This window comes from Natator depressus, chromosome 2, assembly GCF_965152275.1.
Source record: "Natator depressus isolate rNatDep1 chromosome 2, rNatDep2.hap1, whole genome shotgun sequence".
In the NCBI taxonomy this organism is placed as follows: domain Eukaryota; kingdom Metazoa; phylum Chordata; order Testudines; family Cheloniidae; genus Natator; species Natator depressus.
Window position 1 is genome coordinate 229,960,298 of NC_134235.1, and position 21,285 is coordinate 229,981,582.

At 39.1% G+C, this 21,285-nt stretch overlaps 1 protein-coding gene across 1 annotated transcript in view; it reads left to right on the forward strand.

Annotated features, from left to right (window-relative positions):
• The window catches only part of GPR158 (G protein-coupled receptor 158), a 309,363-nt gene that overhangs the window by 142,005 nt on the left and 146,073 nt on the right, over window positions 1-21,285 (forward strand). Inside the window, exon 4 of the mRNA XM_074946104.1 lies at window positions 9,914-10,131. Coding sequence (XP_074802205.1) covers window positions 9,914-10,131 — 218 coding nt within the window. The remainder of the gene's footprint in view (window positions 1-9,913; window positions 10,132-21,285) is intronic.

Below are 21,285 nucleotides of genomic sequence, written 5' to 3' on the forward strand. Positions count from 1 at the left end.
ATCTTCATAAATCATTTGGACAATGGCATAGAGAGTACACTTACAAAGTTTGCAGATGATACCAAACTATAGGAATTGCAAGCACTTTGGAGAACAGAATTAGTATTCAAAATGATCTTGATAAATTGGAGAAATAGTCTGAAATAAATAGGATGAAGTTCAACAAGGACGAATGCAAAGTATTACATTTAGAAAAGAATACCCAATGGCATAAATACAAAATGGGAAATGACTGCCTAGGAAGGAGTACTGCAGAAAAGGATATGGGCATTATAGGGGATCACAAACTAAATATGAGTCAACAGTGTAATGCTGTTGCTAAAAAAGAGATCATTCAGGGATGTATTATCAGGAGTGTTGTAAGCAAAGACGTGAGAAGTAATTCTTCTGTTCTACTCAACACTGATAAGGACTCAACTGGAGTATTGTGTCCAGTTTTGCATACCACACTTCAGGAAAGATGTGGACAAGTTGGAGAAAGTCCAGAGGAGAGCAACAAAAATGATTAAAGGTCTAGAAAACACGACCTATGAGAAAAGACTGAAAATATTGGTTTGTTTAGTCTGGAGAAGAGAAGACTGAGAAGGGGATGTAACAGTCTTCCAGTACATAAGAGGTTATCATAAAGAGGAGGATGATAAATTGTTCTCCTTAACCACTGAGGACAGGACAAGAAATAATGGACTTAAATTGCAGCAAAGGAGATTTAGGTTAGACATTAGGAAAAACTTTGTAACTATAAGGGCAGTTTAGCATTAGAACAAATTACCTAGGAAGATTGTGGAATCTTTGTCACTGGAGGTTTTTAGAAACAGGTTCGACAAACCCTGTGTCAGGGATGGTCTAAATCAATGTTAGGCAGCCTGTGGCCTATGCTGCTTCCCACAGCTCCCATTGGCCAGGAACGGTGAACCGTAGCCACTGGGAGCTGTGGGCGGCCGTGCCTGTGGATGGTCAATGTAAACAAACTGTCTTGCCCGCCAGTGGATTACCTTGATGGGCCGCAGGTTGCCCATCACTGGTCTAAATAATACTTAGTCCTGTCTTGTTGCAGGGGGCTGGACTAGATGACCTATTAAGGTCCCTTTCAGTCCCATGATTCTATGCTGGGGGTCTGTCTACTGCACCCTAGGGTTGCCAAGTTTGGTTGGATGTATTTCTGGAGACTCTAGGAGAATCCTGGAGGGTTGGCAACCTTACTCCACCCCCTATATTCACCTCATGCTGATATGTCCCTTATGTTAGTGCTTCTGGCAGGGGACTTGTAGAGCAGAGTAAGATACATTGAGCAAAACCTATATTGGAGGGAATTCTCCCCGGCTGGTTCCAGAGCTCTAATGCCTCTCCTATGTTACTGCAGCAGCAGAAAAGGACCACAGCAGATGGGAGAATCCCAGAATCTAACTCTTATATCTAAATTTAAGTCCTGATTCTGCAATAGATTTCACACAGGCAGACCCTGCTCATACCTGTGAAGAGTCTTGTCAACTTCAGTGAGAGTCAGTGTGAGCATAAAATTAAGTGTATGTGTATGTCTTTCCCAGGTTTAGGGCTGTAGACGGCAAACTCACATGTGCACCTCCCACTCACATGTGCACATACAGCGATAAGCATGGGGAAACATGCATTTGTGTGACAAAGAATGAAATATAATCACATCCCCCCAAAATATCTAGTAACATGCAACAAAATTTGATGTAAATGTGTGCATTTTATGGCTTCCCTGGGTACTCTTAGTATTCAATATTCATCTGCTGCGGGGACAAATAATGCTGTTTGTTCTAGATAATGGTACTTAGACAAGGTCCTTGATCTCTAGTGGGGCAGTGAGTGACCATCTTCAATAAATAAACTATACAGGAAGGCTAAAATGAGAAAATTAAAGTAGGACTCACTTAAATTAAAAGTACATTGACCATCAAGAGTCCTTGGTTTCAGGCGTTAATCTTGACAGGCCAAAAATAAAAACAGAGTAGAAAGGAGATTCTAGAATAAGTGCTGATATACAGCCATTTCGTGTAGTCTGTCATCTGAGTTCTGAGTTATTTCAGGACTGACTTTTCATTTCTGCATTTGCCTTAGTTAGCCTTCTACCGTATTCTCATTGTTGTTTAATGTTAGTATTTATAATGCACTGAAATGAGGGCAGCGTGCTCAGTGCTGTAAACATCACCAATGAGGCAAAGAAAACCTCAGAAACCTTACAAAACATTTCCTTAATCTGTTTTATTGTTTTATATGCTGTGGGAATTTTAAAAGTCTATTTCTTTGTATCCTCTGAATTGGCTTCATTGCTGGGATCTTCAGTTCTGCCAAGTGGTTTGATGCCAGTCATAACTCATTTACGTGCTGATTACCAGTCAGGTTTCATGTAATTTACTGAGGTTTTTCTGGATTCCTAAAGTACTTCAGAGCAGGCACCAAGTTTAACTATTTTAGGATTCGCACTTTCCAGATGTGTTGGCCAAATACCGATTGGATAATTACATTTCACATAACAACAAGAATAGGAAATGTTTTACATGCTGAGATACAAAGAAGAAGAAAAATCATAATTCTAGCTGAAGACCTGCTGTAGAGCAATTGGTGAATATTTCTGTGATTATCATGGTAATACCTAGATTTCAGGGCTAAACCTAGATTGTCAGTGAGCTAATAATGATTCACAATAGAGTAATTGACAGAGAAATACTTTGCAAATCACTGCCGAGGCTATTTATTTTCTTTTATGTGTTTATCTAGATAATGAAGAGTCCTCCAGACATTGGTTGAAAAACTTCTGAGTGCCTAGGACCTTGCTCTAAGGTCTCCAAAATGTGTGCTGTATCTTTCTTTTTTCAGCACGTTAGGATGGAGCATACTCTTTTCTGAGGTTTTAGAATATTTTTGAATATTATTAAAGGTAGCTCTGGTAGTGATGCCTGTTGTTAAGATTGCCCAAGACTTCCCATTGTAAGACTGTGTTTTCAGGTTTATAACTTTGCCAAACTTTAATTACTTGGCCTGAAATTTCCTATGGTGGGAGTCTGCCTCAGGTTGAATTGAGGAAAAACTGTGATGAGATCATGTAACTGAAGATGGCATATGCACAAAGGGGCTGAATTAAGACTGTACACACAATGGCATTTCCTGACTTTTATGTGCTTGATGTTGCAACATTACTGTTCTTTTAATGTCTGTGTGTGTGTGTGTGTGTGTGTGTGTGTGTACGCTAAGTACTTTAGACATATGACAGGTCCTTATTCTAAAGAGCTTACAGCTGATGGGCCACCTTGTGCCTTAGGGAGACACATTATTCCCACGCCACTTTCTGTTTGTGAATACATGGATGTATGAATCTGTTCATTCTCTCTCTCTCTCTCTCTCTCTCTCTCTCTTTATTAATATATGTATCTAAATATATATTCCTATGTATGTATAGGTACCTGTGTGTGTTTTGGTTTGTGTAGATATCTATTTGTGTGTGAAAATACTCATTATTAATAATATTTTGGTAGTAAATCAATAAAAATAAATACACTTTTGTTCCTCCTTCACTCTACTTTGACTTTTCTTTTTTTTTTTATTGTGTACAGTAACCGGGAGCCTTTTCCTCATACTTTCAGTTTTCATTAGGATTTTTCTTCCCCTGCAGATTAATTTTTTAAAATTCCTTTATTTTTATTTCCCCCTTTCTAAGACCAACCTTATTCATCTCTTCAAGACTTCTATACTGATGCTGCCATTTTAAGCTTCTTATTTATCCTTTTAATATTCACACATTCAATAAATCTTTCATATTCATTTCTATACCTTCTCCCTTTCCTTTCAGCTAGACTTTTCTTTTCCCTTCGCTCAATTTATTCTTCCTTTCCACTGTCCCTTTAGTCTTTTCCTTCTCTGTGGCCCTTCCTTATTCTCTCTTTATTTCTAACTCTTTCAGCACTTTCTATCTTCTTGGTCCTGTGCACGTTGATGTGAAAGGCAAAACTCCAGTTGACTTAAATAGAGCAGGATCTGGCTCCCAGTCATTGCCTACTTAGTGAACTGTTTTCTTTTCTTAGCAGTCCCCAGCCAGTGCCACTTTTGGGCAGAAAAGTCTCCTGCTGAAGCCATGTTTGGGCCCAGGATGTTGCCGTAACAGCACAAGAGTGTGGCACAGGGAGCCGCATTCCTGCCAGTGCTGCAGTGAAGTGTTCCTGTTTCATGCATCACTTGAGCTGCTCTCAGTTTGAGTGGATGTTGCATCTCTCAAGTGGGTGAACAATTGGTCAGAGGATAGAAGGTGGAACTCTTCATTTTTGCACATATGCAGAGGGAAATGTTGCCGTCTTGCAGTACTTCAGGTCATGTAACCTCGGGGATAGGTTGGGTTTAAACTCCCCACCCAACAAATCTCTTGTTCAATGGCAGCCATGACAATAAATAGGAACGTCTGATAGAGAGACTGTGTGTATGCATATAAAAGTGGCAATGTTTTGTGATTGTTGATAATGGGAAACTTTTTGTTAAATTTTGAAAAATTTCAGCCAGGCCCAATATATATCATCTGCAGATTAACTGTAAGGAAGAATCTTTCTTAAGTCAAAAGATACTCATCACATAATTACTCAAAGCCAGCAGTGCCTTAGATGCATATTAATGACCTTTCTTTAAAGACAACTGGAATCATTTCACCAGATATGGCTAAACCAAGGTTTGCTGTTGCACTATAAAGCCATATCCTTGGGATATTTGCTGTAACATGCAACTGTTTATCAGCTGTTATCTCTATAACATGTGACATGCATAGACATGAAAAAAAGCTTCCAAGAAAAACTTACAAAAATAAATGCTTGAGAACATGGATTAAAATATATTTTTGACAATTTGTCAAAGTTAAAGATTTAAGAAAAAATTATAATACTTTGTTTTTACATCATGCAAAACTTTTAATCCATAGCCAATATCTGTTGTAAATAAAAATGTAAATTTCTTAATTCTGGTAAATGTGTAAATGCTGTTTTTTCAGCATTTATGATATTAAAATATTTTATTGTTATTTATATAGTGGCCACAATACAGAATACATTAAAGAAGGGCTTGCTTGTAAACCAGAACTGTGAGGATTAAAGAGATGATCAAGTGACTGAGAAGAAGGGAGAGACTTCTAGCTAGATGGGTAGAACAAGTGAAAGGTGACACCCATCTATGGAAAATAAGAAGGAAACAGATGAGAGCTTGGAGAATAGGTGGACATGAGGTCAGAGGCAGGGTGAGCTAGCTCATAGCAAACTCTGAAAACCAATAGTGTACTGTTAATTTGGATGTGAGGATGGATGGGATGTAGGAAAAGTGATAGAGGAGAGGAGTGATGTGGATCTGCTGGTTCTTCATTGGTCCATCAGAAGCTCAATAAATAGAGATTTAGTCTTTTGCCTCACTCTGACCCTAATGCTGGCAGAGCTCCCAGAATGCTGATAGGCAGAATTACATATATGGGACATCTGGAAATGAAGAAAAATTCTGGGGTTCAGAAAGTCTGCCAGATTAATGGACTTTGGAACAAAATTAAAGTCGATGCTGAATTTGGTGGCAATGACTTCTCATCCCTCTTGGGTAGCTAATAGTTGTGAGATCACTTTTGTGGGATTCTGCAGCTGACCCAAGTTTGGTTGTTTCTAGCTTCCCTTCTCTCACCCCATGGGAACTTCTGCCTCCCATCTCTTTCTTCTCTCTGGGTCAGAGAGAGACTACAGCTCCTCTTGATATTCTGGCTGGAGCTAATAAAATCCACTTGTCTGCATGAGTCACTAGTACTCTGCATTTCTTCAGGGCTTTAGTACCTGCATTTAGGATGAGGCTCCACAGAGAAGTCCCATGTTCCTATATGGGTTCCTGGACTCTGCCAACCCATTACATTCTTACTATGAAAAGTGAGAGATTACCTAGGGTAGCCCTTACTCTAAATGTAGGGAATATTGCAAATCAGGGCTGTCAATTAATCACAGTTAACTCACGTGATTAACTAAAAAAATTAATTGTGCTTAAAAAAATTAATCAAAGTTTAAATTGCACTGTTAAACAATAGAATACCAATTGAAATTTATTAAATATTTTTGATGTTTTTCTACATTTTCAAATATATTGATTTCAATTACAACACAGAATACGAAGTATACAATGCTCACTTTCTTATTATTTTTATTACAAATATTTGCACTGTAAAAGTGATAAACAAAAGAAATAGTATTTTTCAGTTCAGCTCATACAAGTACTGTAGTGCAAACTCTTTATCGTGAAAATGCAATTTACAAATGTAGATTTTTTTTTTGCAGTTACATAACTGCACTCAAAACCAAAACAATCTCAGTCCTACTTCTTGTTCAGCCCATTGCTTAGACAAACAAGTTTGTTTACATTTACAGGAGATAATTACACTGTCACCTGAAAGTGAGAACAGACATTCATATGGCAATTTTGTAACCAGCAAGTTATTTACTGGCCAGATACGCTAAACATTTGTATGCCCCTTCATGATTTGACCACTGTTTCAGAAGATATGCTTCCATGCTGATGACGCTGGTTAAAAAATAATACATTAATTAAATTTGTGACTGAACACCTTGGGGGAGAATTGCATGTCTCATTCTCTGTTTTACCTGCATTCTGCCATATATTTCATGAAGTGCCTTTCAAAATCTGAGATGGATGAGGTGTGGAGCATGCTTTCAGAAGTCTTAAAAGAACAACACTCTGATGTGGAAACTACAAAACCTGAACCACCAAAAAGGAAAATCAACCTTTTGCTGGTGGCATCTTACTCAGATGATGAAAATGAACATGTGTCTGTCTGTGCTGCTTTAGATCATTGGTGAGCAGAACCCATCATCAGCATGGACGCAAGCCCCTTGGAATGGTAGGTAAAGCAGGTTGGGACATATGAATCTTTAGTGCATCTGGCACGTAAATACCTTGAGACGCCAGCTACAACAGTGCTATGCGAATGCCGGTTCTCACTTTCAGGTGACATTGTAAATAAGAAGCGGGCAGCATTATCTCCTGAAAATGTAAACAAACTTGTTTGAGTGACTGGCTGAACAAGAAGTAGGACTGAGTGGACTTGTAAGCTCTAAAGCTTTATATTGTTTTATTTTTGAGTGCAATTTTTTTTACATAATTCTACATTTGTAAGTTCAACTTCCATGATAAAGAGATTGCACTACAGTACTTGTATTAGGTGAATTGAAAAATACTATTTCTTTTGTTTTTTACAGTGCAAATATTTATAATCAAATAAGATAAAGTGAGCATTGTACACTTTGTATTCTGTGTTTTAATTGAAATCAATTTATTTGAAAATGTAGAAAACATCCAAAACTATTTAAATGGTATTCCATTGTTTATCAGCACGGTTAATTTTTTAAATCACGCTATTAATCGCAATTATTTTTTTTAATCACTTGATAGCCCTATTGCAAATACCAGAATATTATGGCAATGTTATCGAGTTGCAGAGGTAAAACTCTGATTAAGACAATAGGATGAGACCCATAACATATGCATTCTGTGCTCACCTCCTATAGACTTAGCCTGTCTGTGCACATGCTCTCACACACCTGAAAACAAGAGGAGAGAATTATCCTTACAACAGTTAAGATAAAATAAATCTATATGGCTAGTAAAGAATTTCATTCCAAAGGTTCCAAGAGTTCTTTACTAACCCCCCCCCCACACACACACACACACCCCACTGGGATGAAGAACACACACACACACACACAGCCCACTGGGATGAAGAGCAGGAACCAACAGATGCAAGTCGTACTGCATACATTGCTGCAGGAGGGTAATTTTGATGGAAGATACTAGAGCAATTCCCAGCACTTGTGAAAAGTGATGAAAGGTGTCACATTTATTTTGACACTAAATTGCTTGGAGCTTGCATCAAATTTTCCAAAAGTTATTTATGGAAGCCCTAAATCCTACCTAGAGTTTGTATGTAGCACTTCCAGCAAGTTCAGTTTACTATTTTTATTTTTTTACATCTCTTTTTTTCTTTCTACTTTGCTCCATTTAATTCTGAATTATCTGCAATGCCAGTGCCTGCCTGTGCCTGTACCTATCACGCAGAGGTTTGCTGATAGATCCCCTAAATTCTTCCTCCTAACTCATGCACTTCCCAACTTGCCACTATGCCACTGACAAATTTTGCAGAAGTTCACTTGGTTTCTTCAACTGTTATATACTAAGGGTGCATCTACACTGCAGGATTCTTTCAGTGGTGTATAGTATACATACCCACATAGCCCCCTAGCATGGATATAAACAGCAGTGTAAACGGTGAGGCATGGATTAAGCCAGCACAGTAAAGATACACCTGAAGGGTATGAGTATGTGCCTGAAGTATATATACTTCACCTTCTCTACTGGCCAAGCCGTGCCCCCTGTTTACACTGCTGTTTTTAGCACAGTGGTGTCCCACTGCCTCCTGCTGCTGGAGCCCTTCCCACCACAGCAAAAGGCTCTGGCAGCGGGGGAAGGCTCCGACAGCTCCCTGTGTCTGGAACCCTTCCCTGCCACTGGGAAAGCTCTGTCAGTGGCAAAAGGCTTTGGGAGGGGGAGGTAGGAGGGAAAAGGCTGAGCCTTTCCCCGCTGCCTCCCCTCTGCCAGAGCCTTTCACGGACACATGTCCGTGGTGTGGACACAGTGTGTTTTTCACTGTGGCGTGCAGCCATAGTTATGCTACATGCCCCTGAAAGCGATGTGTAATGTAGACATAAGGTTAGAAATTTGTGCAAATTGTTTCTGTGACCATTTTATTTTTTTCCCTGTAGGAGTGTCAAAATAAAAAAAATTAAAAATACTGTTCGTGGCCCATGTCAACAGATTGTATATAGATCAGGAGCTCTCATCCTGGGGACTGCAAACAGGTGTCTTTGGGTCATGACCTACATACCCTGGCTATATTGCTAAATTTTCAGGTGGAGGGGGCGGGTATCCCAGCAAGAATCCAGCTGAATAGAAGGACATTTGAGAGGGTTTCATGGTGTGGAAAGGGAGATCACAGTATGGAAAAAAACTGAGACTCACTGATTTAGATAGACCAAGGGTTCTCAAACTGGGATTCGGGACCCCTGAGGGGGTCGTAAAGTTATTACATGGTGGGTTGCGAGCTGTCAGCCTCCATCCCAAACCCTGCTTTGCCTCCAGCATTTATAATAGTGTTAAATATATAAAAAAGTGTTTTTAATTTATAAGGGCGGGGTGCACTCAGAGGCTTACTATGTGAAAGGGGTCACCAGTACAAAAGTTTGAGAACCACTGAGAGAGACAAAATGTTAACATACTTACAAGACTTCCTGCTCGTATGGTTTGTGTTTGTAAATGAAAACTAGGTACAGTACTCAAGAACAAGTTCCACTTTGGGTAAGGAACTGAGTAATCATCCAATACTGTGCTGAACAATTGTTAATCAAATAGGGTTTTATCTAATTTGAAGGTAATTAACTCCATAGATAACATCTTTATGGAATTAAGGAACAATAAAAAGTCAGTTCAGAGTCTGTACTCTGAGTGTTAAGTAGCTAGCAGGGTCTGGTCTTCATGTCTCAGTAAATATAAAATTTCTTTTCCCCATGCTCCAGGCCTCTGATGTAATAAATTCTGTCATTCACCGTTGCCTTCACAGAACTAACTTTACAATCTGAGCCCATTTTAAGAATAATGGGAAAACATTTGGCATGTGAGGTTGCTCTCCTCTGATTTCTAAACTGGACTGCATTTCCCAGGTGAAGCGACCTGAACAATCCATGCTAGCTGTACTGTAAATTAGTGAGAGAGGAAAATGGGGAGTGGGAGAAAGGTCAACAGAGAAGTGTTTTGCTCCTGTATGTGTGAACTGCCTGTGCAATGGAATTAAAGGTGGTTTACTTCCCCCATTTGATACTTTCAGGAAAAGATACAGATAATCACTTCTCCAGAGGCGAGATGTCTGAGGAAGTCTACACCTGCCTACCCTGCAGGGAAGGATGTTCTTACTGCACAGATGATACTCCCTGCTATGCACAGGAGGACAAGTATTTACGGCTTGCTATCATCTCATTTCAAACGCTCTGTATGCTGTTGGACTTCATAAGCATGCTGGTAGTCTACCATTTTCGCAAGGCAAAGGTAATCATAGGCATGTTTTCTTTTAACCTTCATGCCTGTTATGTGTTGCAGACACATTTGTTTTAAATTAAGTGCTCCCAATTTGAATGATTAACTTCTTAACCAAGCAACTCTAATATATTTTACATAGGCCAAGATTTTCAGGCATGCCCAAATCCGTTTTTAGGTGCCTGAATAAGTGGCCTGATCTTCAGAAGTGCTGTGTACCCAGCTGATTTCAGTGAGAGCTGTCAGATGCTCAGCAGTTTTGAAAATCAGGCCATTTATTTAGGCACTTTAATATGATTTAGGCACCTAACTTGAGGCACCTATGTTTGAAAATCTCAGACTGACTGTATTTGAATCCTGTTAGGAAGGACAGATGTTTTAAATCTGCTGAGAGCCCACATGGTTGAGGATTTCTTGAATCAGAAATGTGTCCAAAATGCTGATAGTTAATGAAAGTTTTAATTGGGTGCCTTTGGGTAAAGTTTTGGTTTAAAAAAAACAAAAAAAAGGGCACATGTCCCAGCAACTTGTAGGCTGTCTCTGGCATTGCTACAGTTTCATCTTATATGCTGCTCTGATAAACTTGCCACGTTCACCTTATTGCAAACATTTCTGCATATAATATTCCTGTTGTTTGCAGCACTCTCTTGAGAACTTCCAGTTTACTCAAAAACAAATAGAAGCTTGCACATATTTACTAGCTAGTTTGGGAAGATCTGCATGTGCATACAGCATACCACACTATTGAAATTAATAACTTCAGCCACTGTCCAGAAACAGGTTTCCATGTTGGCTTTCCTGCACAGCGATTGTCCAGTCTACTGAATCTCACAGTTACAGTGGCAAAAAAGTGTGTGTCATGTTCTTCAAGATGACTACCTCAGTATCCTGGCAGGAAATCTCAGAATAAGCTGTAAAACTCTTTCTCTCTCTCTCTCTTTTTTTTCTTCTTCTGTCTCTGACAGAGTCTTGGCTGAAATTTTACATTTTTACGGAAATGTTACTGAAATTGTATAGATTGATTCAGACAACAGACTTGATTGAATTTATAAAGTTTCTCTTAATGAAAAAAGTTTGTTGGAGGCATCTGTTTAGTTGCCTAATATAAATTTAGCAGAATAACTCCATTCCAATTCTATGAGGTTTTACTCCTTATGGTAATTTTATAGTCTTCTAATGGTTGTGTTAAATAGATAATATCATTAAGAGAAAATATCAAGAGAAGCATTCTTTGTTAATTTAAATCAGATTCCAAGCCTGAAGTGGAGTGAACAAAATAGTTTGCTTCCCATTCAGTTAACATTAGTGTGCTTTGACGTTTTTTTTTCTCCTTTCATTGAAACCTACATTAGGTTTTATAATCCTAATAAAGAGGAGGATGACACTTAGTATTGTGGCAATTTTTAACTCTTTCACATAATACTGACCAGGTATATATCTGTGTATATACTATTGTAAAACAAATAATAAATACGTCTACTTTATTACATATATTATAGACTTTTTTGCAGGGAGTGGGAATCTCCCACTTTCACTATCATTGGTAGTAGTGAAGCTGCATCCATGGTAGTGTAGTAAGTGATTGGCATTTTCTCAAAAAGTCAAGTGTATACACAACCCCAGACAGGACCTGAATTTTTAATAATAAAAACTCAACCAGCATCTCCTGTCCTTTCCACTTCTAAAATTCCTGTCCAGCTTTCTTTATACATCCTAAGGAGGCAGAAAAAGGAACAAGCCCAGTTTTTCCAGATTTGTAGGCTACCTTTAAGGCCTGAATAAATGAGTGTTTCAGAAGTCAGACATGGGACAAAATAGACATTTTCCCCAGACAGAGAGTTGTCTTTGCAACATTCCATTTTCATTAAATTAGATGAAGACAGATTCAGTTATAGTTTTACTGGCTTAAGAAATGTTGATTTTGCTCAAAATAAATTTCTTACAAAGGAAAAAAATCTAAATAAAGCAGCAATAAATTGGTGAACAATCTTTTCCTTTTTGAGCAGTGTTTTCAACTAGTAGAAATTGAAAAATTATATCCCACTCCTCCTCCTGTCACTTAGCTGAATTTTCTCTTGGATTCCTTTTGTGTCCTTTATCTTGTTGGTACAGCATGATTTTTGGGGGGTGGGGGAGAATCTTGTGTAATTAACGTGAAGTGAGGAGCTCTATGACCAGGCAAACATACTGAGAACAATGATAATTTGCATAAGAAAGCTGTCTGTTACATTGGGTAATGACAGAAAATTGAAATGAAAGAATGGAGCTGGTAACTGGCCATGCATTTTCTCTCAAGAGGAAAAGTCATTAAAATGAAATAAAAGCTATTGGAACATTTAAAATATCTAGACTCTGAGTATAAAATGTATTTAAAAGCAAACAAAACAAACTGCATTATATTAGAAGATGTGTGCCTTGTTATGGCTGAGATGTAAAACTGCTCCAATCCATTGAGATGGATCAGTGTGGGAAGGAGAGCAGTTGTGATTCACAAAGGTGTGAATATGAAGGCAGATATTTTAGAAAAAGTAATTTGTTCATGTAAACTTAAGGGACTATGTACTGCCACCATTAGAAAATATAGATTTGAAGACCTTTAAAGTTGCACAGTTAGGTACTCAGAAGTCAAGAAATGCCAGCTAAGGCCCCAATCCTGCAAAGACGTATGCATGTATTTAATGTTATGCACTATGGTCCTGATTTACCAAAGTATCCATATTTAGCATGTCTTTAGGTGCTTTGTTGAAGTTCTATTTACTGTATCGGGAATTGGGGCTTATGAGTAGTACCACAGAAACCAGCTTAGCTTATTCTCCTGTTATATTTTGTTTTCATTCTTCTTTATACTGCCAAGTTCTGACTGGAAGTAGAAGTGCCTGGCTATCGTCACAAAGGCTGTTTGTGTAATATTTGCATCCCCATTCAGAGAGATGATGGGCATACGGTATATAAGTTAGGAACGAAGATCACCAGGAGGAATTTAATTCCAATGTACTAAGGTGAACTTTTATAGCAACCATCACATTAAAAGTGTATTTAAACAATTGTCACTTAACAATAAAATTAATTTTGAAAATTTTTAAATCTTCATCATTGTAAAATAGCAGTCACATAACCCTGCAGCCAGGTGGTGTTAACAGTGGTAAAGGCCTGGTGCATTTTTGTCTTGAGTCCTTTTTAAATGAACTAAAATGGCTTGAGCCCCCACCGAAAAGCCTTATCCACTCCCAGGTTTAGGAACTGATAGTTTAAAGCCTCTTTAAATCCGCTGTTGCAGGTGTTTCTTCCCCACTGACAAGCATTCAGGAATCCTTGGGAATATGAAACCACCAATAGCTTTTACTGGGGGAGGAGGAGGAAAGAAGATAAACTTCTATTTACATGAAAAATGAAATGAGCAAGACACAAACAACTTATGAGTGATGTGGCTGACTCCACATTCTCAGTAATTAATTGCCAGCTCGTCGGGGGCCCAGAACTCTTATTCACAACACAATCCTAACCTATGCCAAACCTTGCTTACTCATTAATCCAGGTAGACTCTGTGGTGGTCAAGTAAGCACCAGGAAGTGGTTTTCCTGAGCTTGTCCACTGCCATCCAGTGAAGTCTGCACCACCAGGTCCAGCTCCGTCTGTGGCTGGCAGTTTGATTCTGCAAAGTCATCTTCTCCAGGCCTGCTAGTGCTAGATCCTGGTCCAGTGAAATCAGTCCACTAGCTCTGCTGCTGCCAAGTATGCTTGCATAAAGTCAGCTTGGCTGTGGCCTGGCCCTGCCTGTGAAGTCAGCACCATCCGCTCAGCTGCCACCAGATCATGTCCTGTGTTACAGAATTAATTCTAGTATTACCAGGTCCAGTCCCATATAGTCAGCCCCACGGCAGGTCTGGTCTGGTCTGACAGGTCTGGTACAACAAGTCAGCTCCATTCAGTTATCATAATCCCTGGACAGGAAACCCAAACAAAACAAGACCCCAAGACAGATTCTCAGCTGGTGTTAACTGTCATAGCTCTGTCAGTGGAGCTATGACAATTTATGCCAGCTGAGAATCTGTCCCCTTAGAGTTTTCATTTTTGGTTGAATTTGGGCTCATTACAAAATCAGAGTCAACTACCTATCCGCTCAGGATGACCCATGTTCCCCAGGCTATACCTCTAATAATTTCTTCCTGTTACAAATACATTTATATGCACCATTTAATAGTATTTCCAACATGAGATGTAAATGACCCTCAAACAATACAACAGAGAACATGCACAGAACTACACTGAGATGGAATCAAAATATACAAGTTAAGCATGCCAGAGCTACCAATTCCCCTTTCTCCTATATTAGCAACACAGAGCTTCTTGTCCCATATAACAGCTCTGGGGTTCACAGTAGCAATGATTGCATTGCAAGAATTATTAGTTTTCCCAAAGTAAGATAATCCAAGGCCATTTGTGTTCCACACCTTTAAAGGGATAGGACTGCTAGGATATTGATTAATATCCAAATATAATGAATTTCCTAACTCACTGACTCCTTATTTGCTAGTGTAATCTAGAGAACAGGGCAGGGCCTGGGTCTCCTTACCTACCCCTGCCCCCCCCCCACACACACTGATTAGGGATGGGGACAATAACAGGAATACTGGAATTTGCCTTTAACTTACTTTACTTCTGCCTGTCGAAGACAGAAAGGGAGGAACCTGCAAAGGGGCAACATCAGAAAGGGGGTTAGAGGAGGCCCAGAGATGAAAGTCAAACTCCTGGGACCATTGACCGAAGCTCCTCTAACAGGGCTGGTAGAACTTTGGGTGGGGGCCAGACTCCTTTCAGCCCAGGAAGGGGAAAGACTCAAGTAAGCCAGCTGGAGGACTGGAGTTACAGACGAAGACTGATGGATATAGGTTCCATCCTGGAATCAACTAAGGGAAACAGAGGCAGGGTCTGTGGTGGACTGCTGGGGTTGCTACAGGACTGAGGTCCAGCCTTACATGCACATTCTGCTGCTGCATGTGTGTGTGTACACCAAAGTCTAACATTTCAGTTGAGGTGGAAACTTGGAAGAGGGGAAGAGCTTTTGCATAGATGGAACAGCTGCTTTTGCATGCTGCACTGGTGGTATACACTCGACAATTCCTAAATTATATATTGATTATGTGCAGGGTTAGTTTACTTTGCATAAATTTTCTTCAGCACTGAATTATGAGCATGAACTGAGATTCAAAGTGTACGTTAGAAGAGTTGCATTGTAGTGTGGGTGGATATCTTTAAAAACACTGAGCTTGTTGTCTACAGAGCACGGTAGACAGGGATGGTGTCCCTAGGCTCTGTTTGCCAGAGGCTGGGAATGGGCGACAGGGGATGGATCACTTGACGATTACATGTTCTGTTCATTCTCTCTGGAGCACTTTGCATTGACCACTGTTGGAAGACAGGATACTGGGCTAGATGGACCTATGGCCGTTCTTATGTTCTTATTCATTTTAGTCAATTACCCATTTCCTTTGTTTATAAACGGAGCTCACAACAGTGTCCTTTTCCCAATTTCTGTATAGTCAAAATATGTCTTTAGGTAGGCTCTTCGTTTTAAGCTCTCATATAAGTAATTGCAGATGCCCTATTAAAAAAGATGTATGTGGACTTAAAATGCCTATATTTGCTGATAGAAGTTAGAGCTGCAGTAATGGTTACTGAAGTTCCAAAAGAAAATCCTTTCACAGGCATGAGTGCAACAACGTGAATATCCTACATTTACTGGATATAGTGTCGTTCACTCTTCAAAGCACAGTGTTTACACAAGATATATGAATGATCTAGGGGAATCTAGTGTTCAGAATTTAATCAGGAAAACAAACCCAGCTCTAGTATGGACAATGTAGTTGCCCTGACGAACTAGGACAGTGGTTCTCAGCCAGGGGTAAACATATCCCTGGGGGTACGCAAGGGTCTTGCAGGGGGTACTCAACTCATCTAGATCAGTTTTCTCAACCTGGGGGTTGAGACTCCCAAGTGGGGGCTCCAAGATAGGTTTAGGGGGGTTGCAAGTGCAGGGCTGATGTTAGGGTTGGCAAGCAGAGCAACTGCCTGGTGCCCCATGCCACAGGGGGCCCTGCTAAGCTAAGTTACATGTGTCAGCCCTGGGCAGCGAGGCTTGGGCTTCAGCCCTGCCACCCAGGACTCGGGCATCAGACAAGGCTCACAAGTGAAAAACAGGCTTAAGTATCATACTGAAATGCAAGTACAATATTTATATTCCGATTGATTTATTTTATAATTCTAAGGTAAAAATGAGAAAGTAAGCAATTTTTCAGTAATAGTGTGTGGTGACACTTTTGTATTTTTATTTCTGATTTCTGTAAGCAAGTAGTTTGTAAGTGAGGTCAAACTTGGGGTATGCAAGACAAATCAGATTCCTGAAAGGGATACAGTCTGGAAAGGTTGAGAACCATTGGTCTATGAAAGAAATAAGGGTCTAGATCAAAAATATGTAAATTGGCTCAAGTTCAGTTATGTGAGAGATGAGAGGTGAGAAGATCAGAGTATTTGGAGGCACTACTAAGATATGTGACCTTACTTTCTATAGAGGGCATCTGTCCTCTGTTTGACAAGGCGGTCCAAAATCTTTGGGTCCAGATGTACTCTTAACTTTTTCATGGGTGCCTAAATACCAATAATAGCAAGAAATTTTTTTAAACCTTTTGGCTGCCCAGAAGGCTGCATCGTTCTCCTCTTAGATGTTGATCTAGCTGCTTAGTTTTCATTACCTCAGGGCTGGATTACTGCAACATGCTATATCTTGTCCTCACGCTGTCTTGACATCTAGAAACTACAGATGGTTCAATATACAGCATCCTGCCTTCTAAGTGGTATGAACCAATGAGAGCACATAATGCAATACTCCCCACTCTGCATTGACTGCCAAACCAATCCCAGGTCCTGGTCTTTGTGTTCAAAGCTCTTCTCCATGGCAACAATGTTTGGTAAGTGTGCTACTGTTTATCAATCCCAAATTCAGACTTAAAGGGGCTGGTAATGGGGCATTTTCAGTGGAGGGTCCTTGGCCGTGAAATTCATTAATAGCAGAGATTAAGCTGTGCCCCAGCCTTGTAAGTTTCAGTTCATGTGTATATTATAGCCTTATTTAGATATTTTAATAAATGGCTTGAAGTAAACATAGTAAGGAATTTTCTCATGCTATTCAAGGTGAATTTCTAAACAGTGGAACAATTTTCCAGAAACAATTTCGGAAGCATCATCTCTTCAGAAATGTAAAACTAGACTGGGTTAACTACTAGAATTTATAGTGGCTTGTTCTTTTCAATCTTAGTTCCTATCTGTCTTATATCTGAGCCCTTGTAGTCCATCTGGTACAGTTCTATTCCCTACAACACCGTAATAAGTCTTTCCCTTTGATTCTTTGATGTAAAGCAGAGAGTGGATTCAGGATAACTTCACTTAACTGAATTTCTATTTGGATTTGTGAATGAACACCTATGGATTTTCTGGAAGATGACTTTCTGTAGTATCAGCAAAATAGCAGCAATGTGGTATATTTATTATGCTCTCATTGCTAGTATCTGTGCACCTTTCCTATTAATCATTAGCAATAGCAAAGTCCTTAGTGGATATCATGGAGTCTCTGGCACTTCTCCCATTACAGGGTCAGAACTCTGTTGAGGTAGGGCTTGCGGTTTTGGGGAAGAGTGGATGGGAATAAAAGGGCTGTTTGAATTTTGAGTATCGCTTATGGTGAAAATGCTCTCTCAAATTAATGTTTGCAACATTTCCTGAAGATGGTCAGACTCTGCATTCATCTGGTCTCCTCTGGGTGATTGTTCCATAGCTGGATCCCCTCAGCAGACACCGTTTTTTTGTCCCTAGTTCTCACACACTTCACTGTGGGCTTTATTATCTGTATTGCCTCAGACATACACAGTAGTCATGAGGGTTCATAGATCACAATTTAGTCTTTGATGTAGGTGGGGCTTGTTGTACGATGGGAACAAAAATGTGTTAGTGTCTGCATATCCATATAGTGTCTGCACAATGAGAGAGGAGAAGACACATTTTTTTTAAAAGAAAAAATGTTTGTGAATCTTTCTTCCATTTCCCAGCCTGTCTGATTTGTAAAGTGCTTTAGTTTAGAATGCTTGGGGATTGAAGGTGCCATATAAATATAATACATTGGGTTCAGTGCATGCTGTCTCTTTCTGCTGAGGTTCACTGATAAATTTGGAAGCTTTCTATAGCATAAGTGAAAGATGGAAAAAAGGCCCGTGGAATGTCTGGAGAAAACTCTTCTGGTAGAATGTAGTGAAATGGCTGAATTGCTTCATCTCAGCTCATGCCTCTTTTTGTATTACTTTCCATGTATAGGGATGAACTTCCGCACACATTTAAGTGTTTTCCTGAATCAGGGCCTTAGAACATGGCTAGCCTAACTCATGCTTGCAGACTGAACTGTGACTCACTATGCTGGGCAAATTAGTTTGCTGGTAATCAATTATACATACATATATGTTGTATATTTAATATTTTGTTGTTTTTTTCCTCTGTTATATGTTCTGATTTGTCTCATATTTGGTAGCTTGTTCTGCCTGCCTGAGAAGATGACATGCCTTAACATCAGGGGGCAGATGGCTTCTTGGAATGGACTTGATTATGTGTTCCATAAATTCCCTTGAAGTATAGGGTTGGTTAACTTACAAACTTTTAACCGTGATACTTATGAGCTGTCATCTTGAATCTTCTGCAGCTACAACTGATGACTTTTTTCTTTTTCTATTAAAAAGAGAGGAGACATTCTGGTGACTTTAGCCACAGGGAGAGCATTTTCACTATCCGAGTTCTTCACCTAGAGATACAGTGTTTCAGGTTTCAGTATTGCAGGTGTGGTGTATCTGGTATAGAACAGGATTTCTGCTTCAAAATGTAAGCGAACTTATCTTCATAATAGACCATGACAAGTTTCATTACTTGTATAACAGAAAGGATCAAGGTGCAGGTGAATTTAAAAAGAAAATGTCTGGGGATTCCTTGGTCTTCTGACATCTTGTGCACTTTCTCTCTTAACGAGATTGATTTATTACTGACGGCTGCTTGCCCTTTGTTTTCTCCTCATTTTTTAAAAGTAGAAAGTAAATGCAAGTATATTCTGTTTGGGTACAGTAATAGGTTAGCTAGTTGTAGAGGAAAACTAGATTGTTGCCTAAATATTTATTTTTAAAGCAGAAATGAAAGATATACAAGGGATATATTTATTGAGTTCAGAAATACTGCAAAAGCTTCCAAATACGAGTGATCCTGACAAATTTGCCTGTATAACTTAGATATCTGCACATAATTGTGTATAATCAACTCTAAAAATCTGGCTTTTGATTTAATTTGAAATTACTATATTTTCCTATCTCATTCTGTTTGAAAAATACTTTCAAATAGGACAGTAAACACTTAAAGTAGTGAATGATTTTGTAAAAGACTGAATTGAGTAGTAGTCAATAATAAGTTTCATTTGTACAGTTCTTTTCATCCTAAAAGATCCCAAATGGAGCATTTTACAAGCTATAAAAAAATAGAATGCCAACATTACAACACTACTGTATTCATGTAATTTAGTCTGTATGTGAATGAGTTTGTTGTGTGCAGTTGTAAGCCAACCAAAAACAAACAAACAAAAAACCCCTAGTAAGTCCTTTGAATGTATTAACAGGAAGTTCACTTTCTCTGGGTAACTGTCTTAGTTTGTCTCCAAATTAATTTCAAAGGAAATAATTGAAAAAATAATACATATAAACAATGAATTTACTTCTTGCACTGCTTCCATGAGAGATCATCTCAACAGCTTAATTAATTGTAGTCAACTTTGGAAAAGTCTGGCAGTAAATGGAAACACTCTCATTGACTTCAGTATAGAGCTGATTGGAGTATTTTTGACAGTCTTTTTTCTGTTGAAACAGAAATGTTAAGAGAGGGGTACTCTTTTTCTATAGTCCAGTGGGGTTAGGGTACCAATTTGGGATGTGTGGTAAGTCCCTGCCCTGCCTAACTTGGAGTAGGGACTTGACCCTGGGGTTCCTATATCCCAGGCTGGTACCCTAACCACTGGGCTATAGAATTTATGGTCTCCCTGCTTCACAAAAAACTTTCAAAAGGTGTCATTTTCCTTCCACATTAGAATGAAAACAAGTGTTGAAACCTCAAAACTGTTTTGTGAAAAGAAAATGTTTTTCAGCCAACCCTACTTCAATGGGCTTTGATTCAGGCCCTATAGGACTCTCTCTGGCTGCGAGGGGATGCCAGTATTTATATACACTGATTCCATTAGACCTTGTCAAACGCTAGGAATATAAATATAAGTGACACAAAGGGCTGCTGGTTTCTAGGCTGTCCTTGTCTCCTGGAGTCACAGGCAAGGCTGGCTGGGAACTAGCAAGTCTCAGCCTTTGCTCTAAATACAAAAGGCTAAGAGAAGATTCAGCCCAGTCTGCTCACTGAATTCCAGCTTGAAGGTCATACAGCAAGGGTCAGTGAAATACTCTCTACTTGTTTAAACTCTATCCTGGCTACATTGACTTTTTTCTATTTTTTGTGGGAAATTTTGAAAAGAAATGAAGTTTTTAAATAGTAGCCCTTCCTTGCACATTTTGTACTTTTTCAATTAAAAAAAAATACATTTAACCATAGGGAAAAAGGGGCTGAGGGGGAACAAAGGGGGGGAAATACCACACACACTGAAAATCCAAATACCAAAAATTGAAAATCAAAACAAAACATGCAGTGCAAAACAAAAATTGTTTAATTTCAAAGTATCCTATTGAAAATTTTTACTTGCAGCTAAATCTCATTTTGGCAGGATTTTTTTTTAAAGTCAATGAGCTCTCTCTACTTAAGACCAATTACTTTCCCTAGGTGATAGAAACTTCCTTCCTTTCTGTCATGTGACCATAGTAAGGAATCACACAAAGGGTCAATTTCTCCTAACATTGACAAAAACCTTTATTCACTAATCTCTTCTCTGCTTATTGCTGCTAGGCTACTGATAGCCTCCCACTGGAAAAAGAAAAATAGTCCATCTTTAGAGGAAAGGTTCAAAAATATATGGGAGGTGCTTGTTATAGATACTTAGATATTTAGTCACCATTTATTCAGTATTCAAAACTATGTTTGCCTGCCAAAAAATAA